A 26,611-nucleotide genomic window follows, 5' to 3' on the forward strand; every position below is an offset into this window, starting at 1 on the left:
TAGCCCAAATCAACATTTTATTTCGTAATCAGATCCATTTATGTACAGGTAAATACAGTATCAGCAAGTTACTACATAACAAGAGGCACTTCTTTTCATCAGGGTAAGTGCAAGATAGAGAAAAGTTTACTTCTTAAAAGTGATGAGATATTCTGGATATGCCTGGATATCATTGAAAATGACAAACAAGGAAGGTTTAGAAACATTATCAGTCACACTGTCAAAGAGAACAGTGGGATCGGCCGCATTTTTGGGTTTGGGGACAACTAATCCTTGCGCTCCAGGGCAATATTCTCCGGTGAGTACTCGAGCAAGGTACATGTACTTTTTCCCATCAGCTTCTGGTTTTGAGTAAGTATCAGAGGCAGAATACTGGGCATTTACAGCAAAATAGGTTCCATTTCCATATGCTGCAGCTGTGAAGATAAATGAAAAGTTTAAAGCAGCCAGTAATTGTGAAGTACCATTATCCTTTCACTCTTGAAAGGCTCCAGGAAAACACATATCGGTATCAACAGTAACAGACACTTATCTGGGGAAGTTTCCTTTTCCTATTAGCAGACTACAAGAAGTCAATGCTGTGATGCTGCTAACAATAGGGGTTTTTTAGATGGCAGGTCTGCCTAAGGGTGTGCTTTTCTCATTCCAGGATTCAACCGTGTCTATTGACTGTGCTTTCTTTCTGTATACACTAGCAACACAACTTTCCTTCATTACCTCCCCCCACCCTGCACCAATTAGAAAATACTTGCCTCTCACCAGAGCCAAGGAGAAGGCTTCTAGCCTGGAACCCAAGATGCTCTTGCAAAACTAAGCTCTGCCATGTGAGCAGAATTCGGATCATGCACCTTGGGAGCAAAGCCATCAATTGTGCTTGCCATTTGCAGGCAAGGCACTGTTTGTCTGATGCAGGGTGGGACAGCTTTTTCCTGCCTTTCTGCAAGGCACTGTTTCTGCAGAGGCTCAGAAAGAAGGCAGATGAACCATCTCCTCCTTGTTTCTAAGCTGTCCTGGTACAGCAGAGAGCTCGGTTGAAAAGGAAAGGCATTTTACCTTGCTTCTTGTGCAGAAGGGGCAAGCAGCTCAGATCCTTAAAAAGCAAAAAGTTGCCCTTGCACTATTTGGGGATGACCGAATTCTTAGAAAAGAAAATCTAATGTAAAAAAGGAGTAAATCTACTATCCAATGCAACCTCCACTTGCCTTGGGAACACTATTACACTTACTCTTCTCAAGCAATAAAGGCTCAGCCAAAAATTCTGAGAGCCTCTGAGAACGAGAAGAGTCCTTCCTAATCAAGGAATAGCCATAACCAGTTTGCAGCCAAATTTGTAATACAAAAACAGAGTTTCAAGCAGCTGCAGTTTTTCTTTTCAGCCATAAACTGTAACCAGTGAAAGGGAATACTTATACCTTTTCTCCTCTTTTATAATAGGGACATAATCAGACACACTGCAGCGGGATGGGGTAAAATTTGTCCTTTTTACAATACTGCAAGATGAACACTTTTAGTAAATGACGACTAATAAAATTAAATAATAATAATAATCACAGATGGGGAAGGTACAAAAACCTGAGTCCAATGCCGAAATGACAGTATATGTATCTGCAGACATTGATGCACAACAATCACTCTCTTTTTAACCCCATACATAGAAACATGAGAGAATAATGTGTTTGGCACATGAAGAGTCACTAGCCATTCATACAAAAGCCACACTTTGATAATCAACTAACCGTGCATTCCTGCATAACTTCGATTAAACCCGTAATCATTTATGAGCTTTATCGAGGTAAAAGCTGTTCCATGAAAAAGAGGCTTCTCATTATTTGTATGGCCATTTTTGTCATCCATCTCCTTCTTTTTTATTTGGTACTGCTGCCATTTGTAGGGATTTTGGATCCTCTCGATCTACAAGTAAAAAGACAGAGCACCAAAAACAACCAGTATCATCACTGGGAATAAAAATTTTAAATCACTTGAACAAGGAACAGATTTGGAGCCTTAGGGTGAATCAACCCAATACAGTGGTACGTTGGGTTACAGATGCTTCAGGTTACAGACTCCACTAACCCAGAAATAGTACCTTGGGTTAAGAACTTTGCTTCAGGATGAGAACAGAAATCATGCAGTGGTGGCAAAGCAGCAGCGGGAGGCCCCATTAGCTAAAGTGGTACCTCAGGTTAGGAACAGTTTCAGATTAAGAACGGACCTCCGGAATGAATTAAGTTCTTAACCCAAGGTACCACTGTACTAGCTACTGCTTTCCAGTAGTATAAGTGCTAAATGGTCGTAGGCAGAAATGCTTCTGAATATCAGCTTCTAGAAACCACAGGAGAGAATGCTCTTGTGTTTAGGTCCATCATGGATGTAAAAAAACAAACAAAAAACACATTTGTAGAGGGGCCATTGGTATAAGCTGTGTACTATGAAAGGAGGGACCCCACAGAAAGAAAAAAAAACAAGACTTTGAAAATAATGTTTTTACCTTTACAATAGTAAATACGCTGCAAGTCTGGAGAAACATGTTCTTGACAGTTTGATATTCCTCCATTTCTGGTTTTAGCTCCACTATTTTGAGATGCGCTTGCCCCATGTCTTCCCACTGTTCAGGTAAGTCCACTGCCAGATTACCTGTGTAATGAACATGCTGCTGTTAGTGCCATGACTAAGAACATACAAGCCTATTTCAGGACACACATCAGTTTCGGTATGAACTTTCAGTTTGAGGTTTCAAGCTAGTATTTTGAGCGGCATTGCCATCTGTTGTCATTTTAAAGTGGTGAGTCCTTATCACAGTTTGGCAAAATCCAGCTAGGCAAAATCACTTGAGGAGAACACAGAACAGGGTTGGGAAGGAGTTTGGCTTAGGTAGATTCCTCAAGGCAAGACAGACAGGCCTGAAAGCCCACATTTGGCCCCTGTAGAAGAGACAGCTATGGAGAAGACCAACTCCTGGGCAGCTGACTTAGAGCAGTTGGGTCTGACTGGCTATTTGCTCTATGCAGGCCTCAGCCAAAATAACAGTTTTCCAGCCATTAACTCAGTTTCCAAATAAGGAGGAGGAAGAGAAGAAAAAGACCCATGCAGCACCATGCCATCTGTGAAACCGCACTTAATTACTTGCAATACGGTTACACAGCAGGCAACTTTTCATATAAGCAAATGCCCAGGAAGGTAGCCGGCGGAAAGCAAGTTGAGGTTGGATCTGGACTCAAGGCATATCTCCTTCAGAGCTTTCCTAGGCGGAAATGTTGGAGATGCACAAGTGTGTGTTTGTGTGAGAGACACAGAGAATGCAAGGACAGAACTGATCAATTTGTTCATGCCTTAGAAGCTTACCTTCAGCTTTTGATACACGGCGAAGGGTGATGCTTCTCCCCTGGTTGTCCACTGCACACTGTTTACTTGGGTCCACTTTGTAGCTTTTGTTCCTTATGGTTATTTCAAGCTGGTGTGCTGCAGATTCTAAGCGCATATTTGTCAGGCTATCAAAGGCTTTGTATTCCCCATTGTCTTCATACTGCCACTCTACAAAGTTGCTGAGAATATCTGCCTTTGACTGCTCCTCCATGCTTTGGACCATGCTTTTAATTATTGAGCTGGCCGTCAAGACATCTTTGGTTATACCAACAATGTAGAGGGAAGGAGAAGAATCTTTATACTCTAGCCTAATAGCAACATGCAGCCGCTGCTGAAGAGCTCTCAGTTTTTCATATTCGCTTTCTCCAAAGTTTGAGATCCATTTATCTGAGACAACTGTTTCATACTGGCCCTTCAAAATCAGATCCTTCATCCAAAATTCTGCCTCTTCAACATTCTTCCGGCTATCACCACAGATTTGAAAAATGGTTGGCTCTACTGTTCTCTCCAAAACTATTGTAGGTTTAGCTCCCTCAGATTTTCTGAAGCTAAAGAAATCTGCAACAGAACATCAATTCAGGGACAGGTTATGCTTTTAACTACTTAATGCATCTGCAGTCAAGAAGTTCTACACATATAGAAGCTGTCTACTTACCTACTACTCTAGAAAAAATGGAGTTTGACGAGGATGTGCCACCATGCTTGCTAGGTGCAGCTTCTTTTCTTTGCATACTTGCAAAAAAAATACTTAGAAGATGTGGCTGGAAAATTACTATTTTAATCATCTTCACCTGTGGAGAAGGTGTTTGACTTATGAAGTCTACTATAGCATCTATCATATCATTGGCCACTGCAGTTGGGTCACGTTTTGCTTCACCTGCAATAATAATAAAAATTCTAGACTAACAATGGATCAAATAAACTATCTTAATGAACCAATATCAACGGAAGAGATAACTACTGGCATACAACAAGCAAAAAACAGGAAAATCGCCAGGATAGACTCACATCTACCTATTATAAAAAATTTCAAGAAATCATAATTCCTCCACTGAATGAAGTAATGAATGGAGTCCCAAAAGGAGACGGCATACCCAAAACTTGGAAGAAGGCGTTCATAACACTAAGTTCCAAATCTGAGAAAGAGATACAGAACCCCAAAGACTTTAGGCCCACCTCACTATTAAACAATGATTATAAACTTGTTTCGGCTATTTTGGTAAAAAGAATGAAAGAAACTCTGAAAACATACATACGTGAAGACCAAACAGGCTTCTTACTGGACAGACAGATGAGAAATAATGGAAAAAAGAAATGATAAAGAAGCAGCGCTTATATTTTTAGACACAGAAAAAGCCTATGTGCAATACTGTATTACCCAAACACACACACACACACACACACACACACACACACACCTCTATTCTCAACCCAGCAGGCAAGAACCATTATCACAAGTTCAAAATGATATCCCAGCCAGCCAAAAACACTCAAGGAGGGTGTGGGGCAGGGCTGATGAGGAGTGGAGCAGCAGTGTCAACGATCTTAACCTTCCCCGGGTTTCTTATTTAGTATTGTGGTGCCACTTAGTATTTTTGTTACAATTGAGTGGTGTCTACATTTTGCTGAATAAAGAATAAAAATACTGAGCCACTACCATTAGCACCACTGTAAGTTCAATTATGCCACCCACTTACTGCTGCATCATTGTTTTCCCTCAAGGTAATACAGACCTGTCCCAATTGCAGGAAAGGCAATAGAGGAAAATTGCCTTTGTTCACATTCCACAAGAGCTTTGGAGACCTGTGCCTTGGTATCTTCTTGGGCCACAAGGTGGATTACATTTTTACACTTCAGGTTTCCTGCTTGCGTGCATATGAGATTGTTGTGAGGCTGGGTAGCTGAAAGAAATGAGGAGCAGGGGGAGAGTGAGATGTGGACCAAACAAGGCAGCCTCTACTCAGGAGGAGTATATGCCTTCTATCTTAGAAACCTTTCCATACAATTTTTGCGTGCATAGAGCTCCCATATCCTTCCACAATTTTGTTCCAGAGATATCCTGTTCTTCCAGTCCTGAAACAGCAATATTTGATCTCTGGGGCAGATGCTGTTTTGCCCTCAACATTCACACCAGGGAGGGTTTAGAAACAACTCAAATATCCAATTTTCTGTGCTGCTTCCCATGCCCTCTAAGCAAGCAGGGCCTCCCCTCACTGCCTGCACTTTATACCACTGATAAACTGACAAGCAATGCAGTTCTGTTTAAGAGGGAGATATTTATGTCCCCAGGTATGCAAGAACCATTCTGTGAAGCTGTTCAGGCCACCGAGGGCCCAAGAGGCTATAGCAGGGTTGCACATTTAGCCCCACCCACAAGACCATGACAATTCTCCTGGTCCCTCACAGAATAAGGAAGAATCTCTGCAGCAGGCAGTCTCCACAGATACAAAAGTTCCCTGCACAACTGAATTCCTCGGGGACAAAAAGGAACACACACTTAAGTTTGCCTGTGTGAAGCAGGAAGCAGAACCCACTGACTACTTGGAGAAATTATTGGCTACCAAGACCAGAAGGAAGGAGACAAGGCTCCTACATACAGACATTTTACTTTACCTTCTGCAGCTAAATGAAATGAGACACTTCATAGCCATGTGGATGACCAACATGCAATTTCCTGCCAAATCACAGACATTACTTTTGTACTGGCTGTATACAATTAAGATCCAATAACTTGTTAAGGATCAATTAAGGAGCAGGGAAGTGCAAAGTAGCAAATGAGCAACAGTCCCTCTCCGTTATCTTCGGGCATAAACAGCCTTTAACATGTTTCACTGGCCTGTAACTACTCATGCTTCAAAGATCAAGAAAGTTGTTGGCATTCACTACTGACCCCCAGTGCTGGGCAAAGATGGAGAGGGGAACCAAACGCACCCCTGCTTATGTAAAAAGTAGATTTGTACCTAGTTGAGCACATTCCTGTTCCATCCCTGGTCCAGCTCCATCCAGAATTGCTTTGGAAACACCTTAAATAAATAAAAAATACATTTATCTGAGAAAATAAGATTACCAGTAAAGATTAACAACCCACATACAGCACATATAGCCTTAACCAAGTTCCTATGAATGTAGCATGCATGCATATCTGAATTCCGTATAATTCCCATGATAGATAACAATCTGGTGCCTGGTGAGGAACTGGAAGCAAAGTCAAGGCTCTGCTTTGTGGTCCAGCTCTCTACTGCTCATATAGAAACAAGCATTTTATTACACACCTGCATCTGATGCTTTGTAAAATCCCTGTCACTTGGGCAGAATGATACTGAAGACCAAGCTATACTGGGGCAGGAAAGCTCAGGAAATCCCAGGGCAATTTTTCCACCTCAATGGGATCCCCAAGAAAAGAATGGCTGAGGCTTTCTATTGATGTCAAAGCATACACACAGTTGCTTCTTTTTCTGTACAGCACACAGCTGTGTGTGGAGCATGAGGTGTGTGTGGAATATGACTTATCGACCACAGGTATGTTAATTACAATCCCCCGACCTCCAATATTGCAGTGGAAGGCAGCAATGGTTTAATAGTTCTGTAGAAAGTGTATCACATGCCTCTGCCAGCTATGGGACTTTATTCCAAAACTAGAACAAACATCATTGCTTTCAACTGAATTAGACACATAGCTACAAACAAGGCACTCGCTTATCAATACTAAAATGGTGAGGTTGGAGGCAATACACCCAGGCATATATACCAATTACAGACTGGTTCCGGGGAATGAACTCATAGGTTTTGTTACATACCAACTTTAAGATTAAACGTGGTATTGGTTATGTTCACTATAGCATCTGTGGTTTCTTGGGTGATATCTCCACATTCCACCTGCAACAGAACTGAGCCAATCTGCATTTTATGAACTCCAGACTTTGGCGATGAAATACTCCCAAAGGAAGCTGTAAAGGGGAAAAGAGAGATATAAATGTCTATATATTTGGCTGTCGTTCTCCGAAGCAATTAGCTGTAGGATATTTACGTATCCACCCAATGCTTTTCAGGAGATGACTCTTTGTCCTCAATTCATCGTTTTAATAAAGCTTTCACCCCAGTCAGAATGTTGAATTGAATAAAAGCAGCACAGATTGAACCCAATTTGGTCCCCATTAGACACTGGAGCTTTTCAAAAGTAGGCATAGTCGTAGCACAGGGATTATTATTATTATTATTATTAATACCCCGCCCATCTGACTGGGCTTCCCCAGCCACTCTGGGCGGCTTCCAAAATAATATTAAAATACTGTGATACATCAAACATTAAAAGCTTCCCTAAACAGGGCTGCCTTCAGATGTCTTCTAAAAGTCTGGTAGTTGTTGTTCTCTTTGACATCTGGTGGGAGGGCGTTCCACAGGGAGGGCGCCACTACCAAGATGCAGTTGCCTCCGGGTGTGGTTGAACTACAAAACCCACCATCCCAACGCCTATGTTGGCTGGAGCTGGTAGAAGTTGAAGTTCAACAACATCTGGAGGGCACCACGTTGCCATCCCTGGTCATGAATGTGCAACATCAAGTCGCAGGCACATGCAGTCCCATTTTTCCCTTCTCTGCCCCCAGTGCAGTGGTACCTTGGTTCTCAAACACCTTGGTTCCCAAACACCGAAAACCTGGAAGTAAGTGTTCTGGCTTTTGAACGTTTTTCAGAAGCCAAACGTTTGATGCGGTTGTCGGCTATTGTTGCCAGGGCGCCTGCACCAATCAGAAGCTGCACCTTGGTTTTCGAACATTTTGGAAATCAAACAGACTTCCGGAATGGATTAAGCTTGACGCTTTTGTTTTTGCTATTTATTTTGTGTTTTTGTTTTTGAGGCTTTTTCAGTTAATTTGTTTTTGTGACTGTCTGGAACCCAGTTCAGCTACTGATTGACTGATTGTGTGACTGTGGAAATAGATAAAAAAAACCCCATCCAAACAACGACTATCATCAGTGAAGGCAAGAAAAAAAATTAATTAAATTTTTTATCATCTACAATACTTATTTATTTTATAGTACAGTACATTGATTATTGCTTCCACTTTATGGATCAATGGTCTCATTAGATAGTAAAAGTCATGCTAAATTTCTGTTTTGGGGGTTGTTTTTAAAAGTCTGGAACGGATTAATCTGTTTTGCATTACTTTCTATAGGAAAGCACGCCTTGGTTTTGGAACAAACTTCCGGAACGGATTAAGTTTGAGAACCAAGGTACTACTGTACAGTGAAGGAAGAGGAGGTCGAAAGCATCCAGTCCCTGAGTTAAATAAAATCCTTTTTATTTCTTTTGCTAGAATCCACACTGGGGAAAGATGGACTTTTCCCAGTCCCGGGCATATAATGGTTAGTTTGAAGCAGAAGGTGGCTTCTCACAAGTCATACCATAGAAGAGAAAAGCGGAGGGGTGGATACCTAGCAAGATCAAGACTCACTGCTACCTGAGTTTACTTCACACACTGCTTATTGGGACTAACTTCGCCGCTAGAGTCATGGCCAGGATTCCAAAGAGCTGCTTTAGGGTCACACAAGATGCTTGTAGTAGCCCAGTGGAACCTGTGAACTTTTCCTGTTCTAAGGGCTATCCCACAACATATCACAAAAGTACTTCTTGAGCGTCCCATTTCAAAATGCAGTTTGTCACATGGCACATGGGATGAAAAATATGCACATACGACTAGCTCTGCTGCTATTTGGCTACTGGCCTATGTAAAGAGAATAAATATATACTGGCTCTTCTTCTCCCTTATTTTACATGAAAACCTTGATCTTCAAATGTTTTCTGCAGTTTTCCTCAGCTCTTCCAGCTTTTCTTCCTCATTAGGAGATTCCAGAATTGCCACTATTTCTGGGTCAAGCTCCAAACGTTTTGCTTTTTGTTTTTGCAGGTGGGATTTTCTGAAAACCACAAGATTTACCTTGACCTAGCTGTTGGGAGCTGTCAGGTACTATATTTGTTTGGCTGGGATTCAGTCTGTTGTTTAATTCATCTGTAAATGCCTAGAGGAGGGGGGAAATCCACAATAAAAACAGGCTAAAACTTCAAGCAGGCTTTTAGGGTTTCGTTACAATGAACACATTATCAGGAAAAGAGACAAGAAAGGTGCCATGTGGTATTTCTTCTGGAACATCACTGCCTTTGCAGTCATTCTGTTGAAATTATGAAGCCATGTTTACCTTTAAACTGTTTAGATGAGAGGTTTGAAAGAGTATCGGCACTGCCTCTAAAGTTTAAGTCTCTTTCATGAAGGTGGGTAGGACTCGGTGTGTGTGTTTAACGCATTAATGTCGGCTGCATGACTAGCAGAAGCAGAAATATTGTGCCAAATAAACATAGGCACATTTGATAACTCACTATGAGTCACTGATGATCAGCTATGATAGCAACCTCAAGCCCTGCATGGATCAGCTCTTCTCAGGAGGGTAACCTTTCCCAGCAGGGCTTGAAATTACTGCAGTGCTTGCTTTCCGCATGACTTGGCTACACTCCACAGAGTTCCTGATCAGAAACTCCCATTTGGTGTCAAAATTCAAAAGGCACTGCATACAAGATCCACTTGCCAAGGAACGATCAGGAGCACAACTATTCCTTTGAAGCTGCATCTTTACCTGACATCAGGACAGGGGGTGGATGGGAGAAAGAGACTTCATAATAGGCAAAATTGGGACACCTGCTAGGATTAATTTACACCAGTGAGCCAGAGGTTCCTTTCCAGTGATTTATGGTGCAAAAGAACCAGCTTTTGTAAAGCAGAAAAGCTGTTTGCAAATACTACTCAAGCAAGACCCGTTTTTGACAATACACTAGACGTGGGCTGTAGCATCTAACACTAAGCAGAGGGGATCAAATGGTCCAGACAAGCAAGTTGCATAGCTTCAGTGCCCATTTGTTTCACTTTCCAACCAATCCAGCACTGAGAAATAACTGACTGACATCAAATTTGCTATGCTTTCTGACAGCTGCCTCTGCCAACCTGGTGTTGTCCAGATGTTCTGAACTACAGCTCCAATCAGTTGTGGTCCAAAATATCTGAATGGCATCAGTTGACAAAGGCTATCCTGCAGTTTGAGTGAAATTCTCCTTCCCTCCATTTTTCTTTCCCTCCATTTTCCTAGGACTAGAGTAGCTCAGATGTTATTGGACTACAACTCTCATCATCCCTCACCATTGGTCATGGTGGCTTGGGCTGATGGGAGTTGGAGTCCAACAACATCATGAGGACACTGCATTGGTTACCCCCGTCTAAGGAGAAGAAGCCACAAAAAACATATTTGGTGGGCAGGGGGTCACATTTCTATGCGGCACTTGAGTATTTGCGATCTAGCCTATATCACTTAGATGAGAAAAGTAGAACAGGTGGGATGATGTTAAGGATATCATCAAACTGGAAGAGGATTTTTTCTTGCACTGATGCAGTCATTTCATTGATGCAGATTGTCCCAGCCATCTTTTCTGCCTCACTATCCGTGTGTTAATGTACAATATAGGAGCAAGATAACACATTGGCCATACAATAAGGAGAAGCTTCATATTTTGAGGGACATGCTAGATCTGATTTTGGGGGGGGGGGAGAGAAACTGCTCCTGTAACACTTAGGATCTTCTAAAGCTATGTTTAATATCAAATAGCTGTCTTTAACAAAAAGGATGCTGCAAAAATGATAGTTACCTTGATGGTATCCTTATCACTCGGATGCAGAACAAAATGAACTTCTTTAAGAGAGTGGGGATTCGCTTTCCGACTGAATTTGAACACCTCGTCGAACATTGCTTTAGCAACAAACTGCTTGGGAAATAGTAGGTTACCCGTCCCAATGGCTGGGATCGCGATGGAATTCAGAGAAAGCTGCTCAGTGGTTTCCAGACATTCTTCAAGAATCTCTCCCAGGATCTGGAGGCCGGAAAAGGAAACATTTTAGAACCTGCAGTTTAAGCGTTTCTTGACAGGTGGCATCTTCTAGATATCTGCAATTAAATGGTTCCCAAGACAAATCAAATTAGTTGTATGGATGCAACTCTTTCCAAGACAGCCAGCACAGCTGAATTAATCCAGAGAAAAGGAAATGCGTGTGAGTTGAATAGGTCGGGGCTGAACTTCCCCAAACCAGCAAGATGAAAAACATCTAAATCTGGATGGGCTGAAGGCAGCTATCCAACTGAAATTGGAGCATAACACATCTCCGGTCAGTTTTTCTGAACACTTGACTAGTGGAAGCTGGTCCATTGGGGAAAATGGAGGTAGTGCCCTCCAACCTCAGTCTGCTTGCAGCCAGCTCCCCACCTGCCTGCCTTCTCCCTCACAAGCAACCCCTAGTGCCACCACCTGTCAGTTTCCCCCTCTTCAGCCTTAGTGCTGCCCTTGTAGAACCCAGCAGGCAGGAGGGTGGGCTCGGCCTGCCATTGGCTCCAGCTCCACTTTCTGTCGGCTTGCCCACATTCTGCCCCAGCACCCCCAATGGAAACCAGCCACCACTGCATTGGGCGGTAGTATAAAGCCATACCTTAGATTTTTTACCCTGATTCCAAGAAGGCAAATGGGCATGCAGTACATGAAAGCAACCCAGAGCATAGCCATTTGTTTTCAACACACATCCCTCTTTGATGTCCTTTCCTTGGCCTTCTTTGGTCAATTGCTCCTGGAGTTCCACTCCTGCTCGGGCAAGCAGAGCCTTGGAGAGCGGGCCTTTGTCCAGCTGCAGGTCTCTGGAAACGCTGTTGACAATTACATTCGCCTGAAAAAAGAAAAGGGAGAAAGACAAGCCAGGAAGAGCACATGATGGCAGGGGACACCAGCCCAGCCCTCGTTGCCAACGCCACCAGAGCGACCCCACCCTCAACGCAGCAAGGCGAGGTCCCGCTTATCTGCCTGCCCGTCTGTGCAGAGATGGAAAACGTGCAACCCTCCAGATGTTCTTAAGACTTCCAACGCAGAGGGAAAATGTTAGAAGTTGCAAAGAGTTCTACCAGCCTTAACTATCATTAAGAACTGACACACTCAAAATTAAGAAGTTGCAAAAGCCATTAACTATTGTAGGGGATGGGAAAGAAGACATTTGTGGAGATTCTGTAATTTTACTCTGTGGCACCTGGGCCAATAATGGTGTAAGCAAGCTTCAATTTGTACATATTGCAGCACAGACACATTACTACTGTGCAGGTCACTAAGAACAGAAGAGTCCCTTCCAACTTCACAATTCTTTGAGTCTATGATTCTATGTTTTTTCACCTTTGTGCTTTTCTATCTAACTGCACTGAAGCCGATTTTATTTTAATTGCATTGACCATTTAGTCCACTCTACACTATTTAAAAAGGAGTTTGAAAAAACTGCAGCAACAACTTACTGTGGAGTCTTCAATTCCCTTTTTCTGTAGTACTATTTTCACACCTTCAGCCGTAGTTACTTCTTGAGGTTCCCTACTACTCTTTGTAGTGTGGCTCTTAGTTTTGGAGGTTAAGGAAGACTTAGATGGGGGCAATGTGTCTGCGAATATTTCATTCAAGGCTTCTGACAGTGCCCGAACAGTATTTTCGTTAGAGTCCACAAGGCAGATCTGTTTCAGGCAGCCACTCCCAGAGGTTTCTTCCAAGTGTTCCTTAATGGATGCTACAATGGTATGGGCACACTCGTCTAATGGAAATCCAAAAATCCCAGAGCTTATGGCAGGGATGGCTATGGAGCGATGGCTATATGTTTCTGCCAGGTTTAAGCTTTGCTTCACGGCTTCCTTTAACTGTTGGGTACATTTCTCTTTTTCTGAATGGTTCCACCTCGGCCCAACTGCATGGATCACTTCTTTACATGGCAGATTCCAAGCACGTGTTCTAACTGCACGGCCAGGCTTCAAACATCCATACTTCCTGACTAGGTCATCGCACTCACTTTGTAGCTGTGGGCCGGCCGCTTTTAACAGCGCATATGCAAGGCCACCAATGTGCTTCAGGTCTTCATTGGATGCATTGACCACAACATCAACCGAGTAACGGGTCAAGTCACCCTTATGAACTGCTACTACGATGCCATCTTTTAGCTTAACTTCGCAGCTTGGCAGTCTCTTTTCTTCAGGTCTATTCACATCTCCGCCCTCCTCTTCACTTTCTTCCGAGCTTTCCTGAATCCTGATCAAACAGTTAAACTGTTGTTTGGCACCAGCAACATATAAATGTTCTTGTTCCTTGAAGAATTCTTTGGCTCCTGGTTTATCTATTACCATTTTAGTACAATACAGAGAGGACAGGGTGTTTTGAAAGAGCTCAAGTCCTTTCAGGACTTCTACCCGGGGTCCTTCCAGAGAAATCAGCCTGCGATTTGCCTGCGTGCCAAAACGGATGGTTATGCCTTGCTGCTCCAATTTAAGCCAACTATTACGCTTCTCCTGTTCCACATACATTGTAACTGCTGTAGATTTAGTCCTGATGGTTTTTTGTATTTTTGTGTTTCTGTCGACAAAATCAAAGATCTTCTGATAGGCACTGCCTACATCTTCGAAATAGCCTGCAATCACTATTTGATCCTCCATCTCCTGAATTCTGATGGTTTCACTTGAACAATTATTCAGTTGTACAATCTTGCACAAACTGTTGGCCAGTTCTTTCCACTCGCTCTTCCTGAGAATCGAGTTGTCCTCCAGTTCAACACATTTGCAGGTCAACTTCGTCTTGATTTCTTCCTCAGCCCGTTGAAGGTCCTGGCGAGCTGCCCCAATCAGTAGAACTGCCTTCCCCTCAAGCTCATAGAATGCATTGATCTTTTTGGACCAAAATAAGAGTTGTGACAGATGTTCATTATCTACATGTTGCATAAAAAGAAGAATGTAAGGATGAACATCAACAGATCGTTGGTCCATGCGGGATATCCTTTCAAAGATGTCGCTTTTTATTTTAAAAACTTCAGCAGCTACACCATGCAGTGTTATAAGCCCTCTGGAAGCATCATATGCAATCTTTAGGTCTGGGTACTCCATGTGGATACTATCCTGTAGTCCAGCATTATTTAAAATAGTGTATTTTCCAGCAACAACAGGAACAGTTGCCTCTATTGTTTGCTTCTCTCTTTCAATCTTTTTAGCAGCTTTTTCAATGAGCACCTGCATTTCCTCCTCCAAGTACCTGACAGCTTCTGGTGCCCCAACCAAGACAACTATCCCCTTTGCAATATCAGGCAAGATCCAAATGTCATCTTTTACTATGTTATTTCTTATGGCTTCCCAGATTTCAGCATTCAATACACACTTGGCAACCTTCTGCTTGGACAGGAACTGTGTCAAATGGGTAGAAACATTTTCTTGCCAGGTCTTGACCAGGAAGCGTTTCTGCTTAGATAAGGCAAGAGAAGGGCGCAGGGTAATTTCTGGGTGTGAACAATGCCTAGCAGGCCACTCAACCTCACAATAGCAACCTGCCATTGCATGGCTGATTTCCTCAAGTCCCTGTGGATTCTGCTGTAAAAATTGCCAGTGGTAGGGATCTATCGGCATTCCGATTGGGTCCGGCATCCTAATTTGTGATCTCTCTTTCCCGTAGAGAGCTGCTCCCAAAGAGGCATAGTATGGATGGACAAGAACTGGCACGCTGTTAAAAGAATGCTTCTGCTTCAAGACGGTAGTTACATCTTTAAAAAAGAGAGAAAGAAGAGACACAACTACCATAAATACAACATGATCAACTCCAGATTAGTGTGCAACTCCCTCCACGTAACCCAACACTGCTCTGCACTGCATAGCTTCCTCCACACCACATTAGACTTGGACACAGTTCAATATTGTAATCTAATCGTCACCCCACATGGCCAGAGGGTTTCTCTTCTCTCCTTCAGATGCCAAGACTGCTCAGGATCACTTCCAGTTGCCTTCCCTGTGACCATTTCACTTTCTGGAAGAGTCTCTGATTTCTGTCAGAAGGGTCAAATATCCACCTGCTTGTTCCTTCAGCCACACCTAGTTGTGTCAGTACACCATTCCAGCCTGCTTTCCTCCACCAGCCCTGACAACACCCTCATCACTATTGCTTTCAAATTTCCTACCTTCTCCAGGTTCTCTCAAATTAAAACTGGTGCAGTTTCCAAAGCAGAGGGTTGTATTTTGTTTTGTGCCCCCGCTTTGCAATCAAAATGACTACACTCAAGACTAAACTCAAGGAATGAGCTGCGTTTCTCCTAATACATCAGTTCCACAAACAACTACAGTATAGCCTAGGATAATTTATTACAATGCAATCCTAGGCATGTTTACTCACAAGCATTCAATAGGGCTTAGTGGCTTTTGCATGGACAGGCCATCTTGGCAACTCTGGCTGTTTTCCTATATTATACTCAGCAGAGACCTAGAACAGCCTCTCAAACCTCATTGCAAAAGAGGTGGGAGAAACAACTGTGGCTTGTTTGCTCATGAGAGAAAATTCATGAAACAAACCATGGCTTAGTGAGATGCATGACCACAGCCAATGTCAGCTTGGCAAACTTTTCTCTTCTAAGAATTACAAAAACAACATAAAGACCCACAAATATGAAAATATACTGTACCTTCAATGTGCTCAAGTATTTATTTTATTTGCTCATACCATGACATAATTAATAGGCTGTTATATACAAGAAAGCTGCTCAGTTAAGAGACTTATTCTGCCGTTGATGCACATGAGCAATTTGTTGAACATACTCTTCCCAAAATTTTAAGATTATTGGGTCATATATGAAAATGACTTATTCATAAGAACAGATCTGTAACCAGTTGTTCCATGGTGTGTTGTTAATTGTCCCATTTGCATTAATGTTTATTTACTTTTTCATAAGCCTATGGAATACATTACAAGTATACTTTCATAATTTTTGGTTTTTTCTGATGTTTGTATTTTGGTACTTAGGGACTCTTGCTGCATATTGTACTTCATTCTCTTCCCAAAAGTCAGAAAGCTAGGCAAGTTGATGTTTTCTTGTTCTTCCTACCTTCTCTGCCTACAAGCCACCTGATTACCACCAAAATACATTGATCACAATGATTATTACCCTGCTTTTTGCAATAATCCAGGATTATGAGCCCACCGTATCTAGTAGTACAAATTACCTTTGCTGTCCTGAAAAGTAACCACAGCTGAATTCTCTTCCTGAAGGTAGTTGACATCTGACACTGCTCCACCTCCATGTTTCTTGCTTTCAAAATAGACACTGATGAAGTCCTGAGAGATGTGAGGCGGGATGTCTTCTACCAGAATGCTTTTCGTCACCTCCAGAGGACGTGCAGAAATGTGTAATTGCTTAGCCCTATGGTACTGATTGAAGTCTTTGATAAATTGGTCTATTTCTAAAAGAGAATTTAAAGAAATAGCAGTAAGCAACACCATTAACTATGTGTACTGAGTATTCTGGGATGCAGCTGGTGCTGTGGGTTAAACCACAGAGCCTAGGGCTTGCCGATCAGAAGGTCAGCGGTTCGAATCCCCGCGATGGAGTGAGCTCCCATTGCTCGGTCCCTGCTCCTGCCAACCTAGCAGTTCGAAAGCACATCAAAGTGCAAGTAGATAAATAGGTACCACTCCAGTGGGAAGGTAAATGGTCTTTCTGTGCGTTGCTCTGGTTCACCAGAAGCAGCTTAGTCATGCTGGCCACATGACCCGGAAGCTGTCTGTGGACAAACGCCGGCTTCCTCGGCCTACAGAGCGAGATGAGCGCGCAACCCCAGAGTCGGTCATGACTGGACCTAATGGTCAGGGGTCCCTTTACCCTTTACCTTTACTGAGTATTCACCAAGCTTCCCCAAGGTGCAGTCACTCACATCTTCAATCTATTCCCATTTTTTCTCTCCACTGCACAGGATTTCACCTTGTCTTCCCCATCTCCTCTTCTTGTATCTCATTCCAGTTCCAAATTCACATCCCCAAGGAACAATTCTGATTAGGCTCACTGTATCTTCCTTCAATTACCCTTCTGTTCATATGGCCAGGATGACTGTAGCGACAGAACCTTTCCGTCCTCTGCTGCCTTTGTGATGGCAAAATTAATGCAATCCAAAAGAAAGACCATGTGTCTTCTTGATATACCCACTATGGCACAACTCTTGTCATAGAGACAGGCCAATCTAGAGTTGCCAAGCAAACACATGCATTCAGAAGCATCACATCAGGAGCTGCAACGTTCAACCAATGCATCGGTGAGTTCAAGGGTGGGGAACATTTGGCCCTTCAGATGTTGCTCAGCCCCAGCAAGCATGTACAACAGCCAGGGATGATGGGAATTGTAGTTCCACAACATCTACAGGGCTAAAAGCTTGGCAGGCCTGGGCTAAACACCATTTTTTAAAGCTTTCGAACAGACAAAAAGGTGCCCTGGTGCATTAGGTGGTGGTAGATAAATTTTAGGACGTTATTTTTAATACAAGGATTTCTAAACATGGCAGGTGGCAAGCACTGTCTTAGGAGGGAACCCGCATACTTGAACGAAGCAAAGGTTTTAGACACTTGCTGAGTTTCAGAAGGGATACTCTCAAGGGCTTGCCATTACCAGAGCACCATCACTTCTGCCAGGGATAGGGAACCTGTGGCCCTCCAGATATTCCTGGACTGCAGCTCCCATCATCCCTGGCTGGGGCTGAAGGGACTTGAGACCAGCTACATCTAGAGGTCCACCTGTGCCCTATTCCTAAGTTAAACACTATGGGGCAAGTTCCAACAAGTTCAACGCTGAGTAGAAACCCATTTTCCTTTCCTTTTCCAATTGCCTGGCTCCTTTAAAAGGGGGGCGGGGAGGAGACCTTATTTAGTACCTTTTATCCATTCTCTCTCTTACCTATAGGCTTGATGAAACTGAGTACAGCAGCACTGAGCTCCGGCAAAATTTCCACAGTGAAATCCTTGTCCGATTCTGATAAGCCACTGGTGTTTTCTACCAACAGAACTAGCATGCATTCTTCTAGGGGCTCTTGCAAATCGTTCTGAACAACAGCGAGAGAAGCCGACATTTGTGGGGCAGGTTGGGCAGCCTCCTGCTGGGGCTGTCTGACTTGAAGTGCAGTTTTATTCACTACATGACTCTCTCTTTTCAAAACTTCCTGAGCATCTAGTTGGAAAGAAGCACAAAGAATAATGACAACCTCCTGTTCCAGATACCTGAACAAAACATCACCCACTAGAAAAACCTCATTATTCTGGACAGTGTCGGCATATTCTTGATGTGTACACATTCCCTGCCTCCTCACACCATGCTCCTTCAGCTCAAGATAACATTTCAAGCTTCTGGCCCAGCATGTCGAGAAAATATTTAAGGTGGTTATTGTATTCTCACACCCTCTCATCACCAAGGCTCACAGTAGGTGATGGTTTAAAATGGAGAATAAACACTTGCTTAATTTATTCATTATTCTAACTAGCAGCCTGTTGAGCCCAGGGCAGGTTACATAAAATATCAGTGGTGGTGTTGTTATTACTATTAAAATTTATTACCAGCCCTTCCACCTAAGATCTCAAGGCATATCACAACAACTGAAATACAGTACAGTTGTACCTTGGTTTTCAAACAGCTTAGTTCTCGAACATTTTAGCTCCCAAATGCCACAAACCCGGAAGTGACTGTTCCGGTTTGCAAACGTTCTTTTGGAAGTCAAACATCTGACGGGGCTTCCGATTCCTGCAGCCAATCAGAAGCCGCGCTTTGGTTTCCGAACGTTTTGGAAGTCGAACGGACTTCTGGAACAGATTCTGTTTGACTTCCAAGGTACGACTGTATTAAAAACAACTGAAAATAAAGTGAGTCCTACAAATATACATCTCAAGTGTCGAAGGCCGGGGTAAAAAAGTGAATCTTCAGCATTTGCCAGAATGGTATTGCCAGATATACCTATGTGGGGAGTTCAACAACTTAGGGGCCACCACTGAGAATGCCCTCTCCCAGGCCACCACTGCTGGCGTGAAATTCTGAGGGTGGTAGAACAACCAGAAGGTTTCTCTTTGTCACATTTAGCGCCCAATAGGGTCTGTAGGGAAGGAGGCAGTCTTTCAGGTATATGAGGACCAAGTCTTTTAGGGCTTTAAACACTAACACCTTGAACTGAACCCAGAAATGAACTGGCAACCAGTGTAGCTGTTCTAAAACAAGGGTTATGAGATCTAAATGGAATTCCAGCCAGTAACCTGGCTGCTGTGTTTTCACAGAATTGTAGAGCTGGAAGGGATCCAGAGGCTCATCTAGTCCCGGCAATGCAGGACCAATTGAAGTTTTCAAGGACCGCCCCACATAAAGCACACTGCAGGGGCGAGCAGGACCAGAGCAGGGGAGTAGAGGCAATTTATTCCTTTGTTCCTTAGGCTACATTCCAGCCAACCAAAAATGGCTTGGGGAGAGGAAGTGACCCGGGAAAAGTCCAAGGCTGAGGGGCACGTTTGGCTCATGGGTCTGAGGTTCCCCACCCGTTGTAATATATGTAACAAGCCCTGTCTAAAGATACCTTCTTTGTTTGCAAAGGTGATGATGAATTGTTCTCCATCTTTAAGGCAGGACTTAATGGGGCCCCCGCCAGAGTGCTTTTTACTTTCGAAGTACATCTCTATAGTCTCCAGCTCAAGTTCGTTCCCCACAGGCGTCACTACCACTTCACTGAATTCTTCCTGGGTCACCAACTTTTCTGGCACATCTTTTGGAAGTTCTAGAATCAAAAGCCAAAGAAAGACAACGTTTCCTACACTGACTACAAACCAGCCAAACCCATCCCAATTTTAAAAAAAAGAAAAGAAAAAGTTCTCCAAATTGCAGAATTTGAATATTCTTTCCCAGAAAGAAGCATACTTACAAGGCTTGTATAAAAACAAAAAGTAACTCATTGTTGCTTCCCAGGATATTTTTAAAAGTAACTTACCCAGATCTTTGGGTTCTTCAGCTGTAACAGGCTTCTGAAAGCAAGACAAAAGTAAGGCATCAGAAAGCAAACCCTCTGCCCAGAGTAAAACAATGAAATATTCCTCCATACGGTCTGTCCTACCAATCCAAGAAACCCATGTGAGTTGAAAAAACAGAATGTCAGCCTTAGTCATGTGCTCTGCACACCTGCCTGGGAGCATGCCTCATTGAATAATGGGATTTACTTTTGAGTAAGTATGGATATGATTTAAAGCTGCTGTTTTAATGTCCAAGACTTCAGGGAACTCTTTCCATACTGACTGATGTTGATAAATTCCAGACTACCTGCCACAGACCCCTGAATGCTGCTGCAAAAGGATTTCGGGACATATGCTAGGGCCTAGAGTTTACACAGGGCATTTGCGAGGCCTGCTGAGCCTCACTATCACCCAAACCAACTGAAAATGTACCCAATGCATCCCTAAAAACCGAAGGAGGACAGTAGTGGGAACACAAGCTACCTTTCAGGAAACTTTTCTACTACTCCCGATATTCATGGAACTCTTGATAAGGTTCCAGCGAATCCTAGAGTTCTCAGGGACAGAGTTTGAACATCACATTACAGTAGTACCTCAGGTTAAGAACTTAATTCGTTCTGGAGTTCCATTCTTAACCTGAAACTGTTCTTAACCTGAGATAACACTTTAGCTAATGGGGCCTCCCGCTGCCGCCGCCGCATAATTTCTGTTCTCATCCTGAAGCCAAGTTCTTAACCTGAGGTACTATTTCTGGGTTAGCGGAGTCTGTAACCTGAAGCGTCTGTATCTGTACTTGGGGACCCTCAACAAATACATCCCTTCTTAGTCATGGTCTCCATCACTGTGTCACGTTTCAGCCTCTGTAGCTACTGGAATTGCTTCTGCATGGAAGATGCAATATACACTGTATTCCCCAAGTGCAAATTCACTCCTAGGGTGATCAGAATGCAGAGAGGCAAAAAAGATTTTTGGCTATGCAAAGAGTTTCAGAGTAGAACTGCATGTAACATTTACCGGACTTGCTTTTGGTTCTTGCCGGGGCTCATCGTCAGCTGCTGCTGCTGCCTCAGGAGGCAAGGAGACGGCCAGCTTCAATTTCTTTTTTTCAGGCACATCAAGTTCATGGTGGTTCATGTTAAGGACTCTCTGCCTCACTAAAACGAAAAACAGGAAAGCCATCATTGTATCAAAATAACCTTAGCTTGTAGCCTTATGATACCATCACAAACCTGCCTCATACTGTCAGGCCAATGGGCCACCTAATCCACACATTAAAAAAAGTCAAACTGTGAGCAAGCAATTACATGGGCATTCAAGAGGGGAAATGGCAAGTGATTTGCTTCTTCCCCAATCCTGCAAACCACGGATTGCATTAGAATTACATCCAAACCCAGGCTCATGGGTTGTCTCCTTCAGACAAACCATGAGTCCATAAGCCACAGAACAAGCATTGACTACAGCTCATGATTTACCTGGAGCGAGGCAACACACGAGTCTGGGTTCAGACACAATGCTAAGCCAAAATACCCACACACTTACTTGTTCACACTTAACCATGATTTAGCTTGTGTGAGAACCAGGCCTCTGACTGGCAGAGGCGTTCTGATGGGAATCTTTACCAGCCCTCCACCTATATTAGCAGAAATAAATGGGAGGTACATAATCCTGATACATGCTGTTCAATGGCACATCTTAGAAATCTAAGTATTTTAAAAAGGGAAAGGAAGTTTAGATGCATTTATTTGCCTTAACCCAAAACCACGAACTCCACGCAACTCAAATAAATAAGTCTACACTACTGTGTAGACACAGCTGCAGCTATGCCGTTCTTTTTCTCAATTCAGATTGAAGCAGGTTTGGGAAGAAACGCATCCAAATGATGCTGAGGTAAATCAACAGTTGAGGTAACTGTAATCTCAATAAAAGTTAAAATTGTGGTATTTTAACTTTTGTAGTAGAATTGCAATTTTTTCTTGATTTTACTGCTTTATCTTTTGTAAACCACTTTGAAGGTGTGTGTTTTTTACAATCAAGCAGTGTACGTGTTGTGAAATAAATAAATATAAAATGTAGGATTTTGTAAGAAATAACAGGACAGTGACTGCACCTCTTCCCAAACTAGTGGGGAGAAACCTCAGGATGCAAACTAAATGGGAGGCTGTAAACAGCCTTATATTGTTAGTAAAATAAGGGGCTGCACCCCCTCACTATGAAATACTACATTTTTTTTATTTACTTCAGGTTTAAGAAGTGAACATTGCTAGCCACAAAGAAAGAACTAGCATGTAAGAGGGTCCCGAGTTTAGAAACCAGAAGTGAAACTTAACATTTATGGATTCCTGGAAAAGAAAGCTGAGAAGCAATCACAAATAGACTATTCAAGCAAACAAAAAATTCAGCCTCTCTTTCGAGGCAAACCTATAGATGTCTATGCAGAAGCCCCATTAAGAACCATGGAAATTACTCCCCCCCCCCCCCGTAAGCATGTATAAGCTTACTCTACCATGTACTGGTATCTGTTTGCCTCCTGGTTTTTCTTTCTCATACTTTAAAAAAACAAACAACTGTGCTGGGGTTGTGCTGCGCTATTCTCTCCGTTTCCGCTGCAAGGCCACCATTTCTGCAACTGGAAGGGCTCCTTCTAAAACTTGACGACTTGTATACAGTATTAACTAAAACAAAGTCGAAGAATATTCATCTTTCGCAGTGAGTCATCAAAACTCCTTTTAAGGTGAACCATCCTCAATCAGCGGGCGCAGGCAGTGGACACATCAAAGTAAAAGAACGCCATGCATTTTATTTGTTACAGAAAACACTTTCACTGAGGCTTACTTCTGAGTAGACGCATACTACGCAGCGCCCTATCAGACGGATTTCTACACCCACAAAGCACCGTCCCACCATGGGGATTGATTTATTTCCTTCCCCCAATAAATATATTGAGTTCCTCCCATATATTGTCAATAAGTCGGGAACAAAACAAGTTCCCCCCAACCCACCTTCTTCCTCTGCGAAACAGACCACTACCCGCTCCTCCTTGCCGGCTTCCACATGGATCTTGCACTCTCCACCTCCTGATCTCTTCGAACTCTGGAAGTAGAGCAAAAGCTTATTCTTCAGACTTTTGGAAATCTTGCAGCCCCAATTCGCTTCCACCAAGACTGGGAAAGTGTAGACCTCCTCCCTCTCAGCCATCTTGGGAAATGGCTGAGCTTGGCAGTAGTTTCTCGTTCAAATGCAAAAAGAGAGAGCAGCAGACTCGTTTTACTTTCGATTTTCGTTCCCACTATAACCCCTCCTTTCCGTTTCAAGCCTTCCCATTTTGCTCTGAGCACAGACAGCTCAGCCTTAGAAGTTGTTTCTCGCGTCCCGGCTGACTTCTGAAAAGTTTCGCGTTATCTTAAGGGAGGGGGCATCTGAACGTGTGCAGAGCGCACATACTAAATAACGTCGTAAAGGGTCTAACAAGGGGGACGCTCCTTTTTTTAGTAGTCTTGAGCAGCTTCGGCACCTTTTATTTTGGAGATTAATCTACCTTACCGTCTTATCTTCCTTACCTAAAAGTTCGAACATCCTGTCTTTTTATCTGACTAGTCCTTATTAACAGAATAACCGGGGGGGGGGGGACTACAACGGGGCGGAGCGAAACCGAGAATCATCCATTTCTAAAAAGCACTCAGTGATATTTGCCAATCATGTCTACTTAGAAGTAAGTTCCACGGAAAGCAATGAGACTTGCTCCCGTGTAAGTGTATCTCTAGGATCAGATTATTCCTCTGGGAAAAGATACGGGGACAATTCAAACTTCATCGACATCCTTGAACTAACTGTTCAGTGGATGCTCATCCGCAGTTTTATTTCCGCGAAGCGTTAGCTTGCTGGAAAGCCGAATGAGGAAATGGAAATAATTCAGTCTGGAAAGCCCCAGATGGCGTCAGAGATTTCAGAGTACTGTTTGTTGTGAGCCCTTCTGAAGAAGAGGAAAATTAGAAGCAGATCCAAGGCTATTCCTTGGCTAATCTGATAGAGCTTTTATTTATCATGTGGTCGTGCCTTTTTTTTTTTAAAGAAAAGCATTAAGAGCGATTTATTTATTTTTTTACTAAATATTGTGCTGTGTCATTAATGGGTCAAGGAGATACAGGATTCCAGCCTGAAAGGTCAGGTGAAATAATCTGTTCTAGTTGTTAAATGCATGAGTGCAATAATCTTGCCAAATTTTCAATTTTGAACCCAAAGCATCAAAATTGTCATTGGACCTCAGAATCGGGAGGTGGGAGGCAGAAACGAGGATGTTCCTCCCCCCTGCCCCCCAGGGATGAGGAATATGTGCCCCTCCATGTCCTTTTGGTAGCCAGCTCCCATCAACCCCAACCAGCAATGACAACTGGCACCAAGCATAGTGATGGCAGTAGGGTTCCCAGTCATAAACACCATCCTTCACAACCCCAACATAAATGACAGGGGTGTGGGTGTGTTGCAAAAATATTTCAGGCATTCAAGAAGCAAACAATATTCCAGTTTAGACAAACTGACAGGAAAGTCCTGGGAGGATCTTAGATAAGCTGCCTTCAGGGGATTCCTTCATCCTTCTTGGCTGGAGTCCATTTGTTCACCCTCTCCATCTAGGCCAGCATGGTTTAAAGGTGCCTTGGGTTAGGGCTGGTGCAAAATCCAATCACCTCTAGCACATGGGCATGGAAAACCAAGCAGCAGAGTACCTGGACATGTGCAGTTGTTGTTGTTTGTTGTTGTTTAGTCGTTTAGTCGTGTCCGACACTTCGTGACCCCATGGACCAGAGCACGCCAGGCACTCCTGTCTTCCCCTGCCTCCCGCAGTTTGGTCAAACTCATGCTGGTAGCATGTGCAGACAAAGGAAATCCAGTGCTGTTTCCAACTAAACACACGCACAGGCAGCAAAGTTAATCAGTTTACTGAGGTTCAACAGCTTAGGACAGTGGTTTTCAACCAGTGTGCCGTGGCACCCTGCGGTACCTTGAATGATGGTCAGGGAGGCTGTGGGCAATACTGGCCTCTGTCCCTCTTTCCTTCCCTCCCTGTTCTGATGCCCTCTTGCGTCTCTGCCTCCCAAAGGTGTGCACAGCTGTTTGTTGCAGCAGTCATGGCTACAAGCTCCGCAGGCGCTCTGGGGCTAGGCCAGGGGATGCTGGTTGTCAGGAGCTGAGGCGGCCTTGGAATAAGCAAGCAAGAGGGCTAGTAAGCCCAGCCAGCTAGTCTGCCGGCCCTTGCTATTGGGAATGGACAGCCAAGTAGGAGGCCAGGCAGGCAGGCAGGTGCTGCATTGGTCTTTTTTGTGCCTGCTGTGTGCAGTGCCTAGCCTGGGAGCTGAGTGCCCGGTGCTGAAGGAGAGCCTTTTTGCCATACCAGCCCAGTAGCAGCCACTGCTGCCTCTCATGGTAAGGTGCTGGCCTCACATTCACCTTTGGCCTGTCTCTGTTGGACTACAAAGACTGAGGGCATCTTCTTCCCAGGCCTCTGTGAGAAGAGATGAGGCTGAGGGAAGACTCCACAAGGAAGGGTGTTTGAAAAAGCGTGAGAGGCTGCCAGCTCTGCAGGGGTTATGTAACTGGGCTCCTGAGCCCCACAGGGGTGCCGCAGAAAGAATGCAGTTGGTCAAGGGAGGCATGGACTCAAAAAGGTTGAAAACCTCTGGGTCCCCAGTGAGCTTTAAAACTTCAAAATGTAGAACCATAACTAAAGAAAGACAAAGAAAGATGATGAATGAAAACTCCTGCCTAGAGGTCCAAATATATCTCAGATCTGTGACCGTAACACTTTACAGACACAGAAGAATCAATTCACAAGCAAAACCTCCTCCCAAATATGGCACCTTCCACCCCCTTTATTCCTGATGACACCGCTCTTATGGGACACACTGCTAACTAGAATACAAGAGTATTGAAGGTACACCTGTTTACACCTGCATGCGCCCAAATCTCCTGCTTTAATTACTGCATTTTCATAATGGGGTTACTTTATTGCCTATTTTAATTGTGCTTGGTTATAATTAAATGCTTGTGTCATAGAAATCCAGTTATAAGCCTATTTTTGCAATTAAAAAATAAAAATAAAAGCAATCCTGTAATTGACGTTCAGGGTGACGAATGAGTTTTACTCTCCCCCCCCCCTTCCTCAGTTCGAATTTGAGAGATGAGGCACTGACTACTTTATAGCCTCGTCAAATTCGAATTCCCCGTTCCAGAAAGCACGGGGCGCCCCAAACACGCTTCACATCTCTAGCTCTGCTTTCACCTACATTTCTCCAAACCCCTGCGAATATTTATGCCTCATTCTACCTCCCAGCCAGTTTACGTCCTACCCTTTGGAGTGACATCCAATCAGGCTGCGGCGGC

At 43.5% G+C, this 26,611-nt stretch overlaps 1 protein-coding gene across 3 annotated transcripts; it reads right to left on the reverse strand.

Moving 5' to 3' along the window:
• Positions 1–26,607, reverse strand: LOC310660405 (protein mono-ADP-ribosyltransferase PARP14-like). 3 transcript variants are annotated; one of them, XM_083405121.1, is made up of 19 exons: positions 26,578–26,607; positions 23,236–23,326; positions 21,251–21,390; positions 20,218–20,251; positions 19,810–20,007; positions 18,156–18,425; positions 16,438–16,674; positions 12,724–14,990; positions 11,883–12,113; positions 11,051–11,272; positions 9,300–9,381; positions 7,161–7,310; positions 6,324–6,386; positions 5,097–5,264; positions 4,019–4,240; positions 3,343–3,921; positions 2,489–2,634; positions 1,737–1,911; positions 1–416 (listed from the first exon to the last, which is right to left on the reverse strand). In XM_083405121.1, exons 1-19 carry the CDS (start codon positions 26,590–26,592, stop codon positions 127–129), a joined length of 5,580 nt encoding a protein of 1,859 aa, XP_083261247.1. In that variant the 5' UTR covers positions 26,593–26,607; the 3' UTR covers positions 1–126. The 3 variants fall into 3 exon arrangements, with proteins under 3 accessions (XP_083261247.1, XP_083261248.1, XP_083261246.1); XM_083405122.1 differs by lacking the exon at positions 26,578–26,607 and adding an exon at positions 23,794–23,915; XM_083405120.1 differs by lacking the exon at positions 26,578–26,607 and having other exon boundaries at positions 23,236–23,626.
• Positions 26,608–26,611: the final 4 nt, after the last annotated feature.

Source organism: Podarcis tiliguerta (genome assembly GCF_965153285.1).
Source record: "Podarcis tiliguerta genome assembly, chromosome: 1".
In the NCBI taxonomy this organism is placed as follows: Eukaryota; Metazoa; Chordata; class Lepidosauria; order Squamata; family Lacertidae; genus Podarcis; species Podarcis tiliguerta.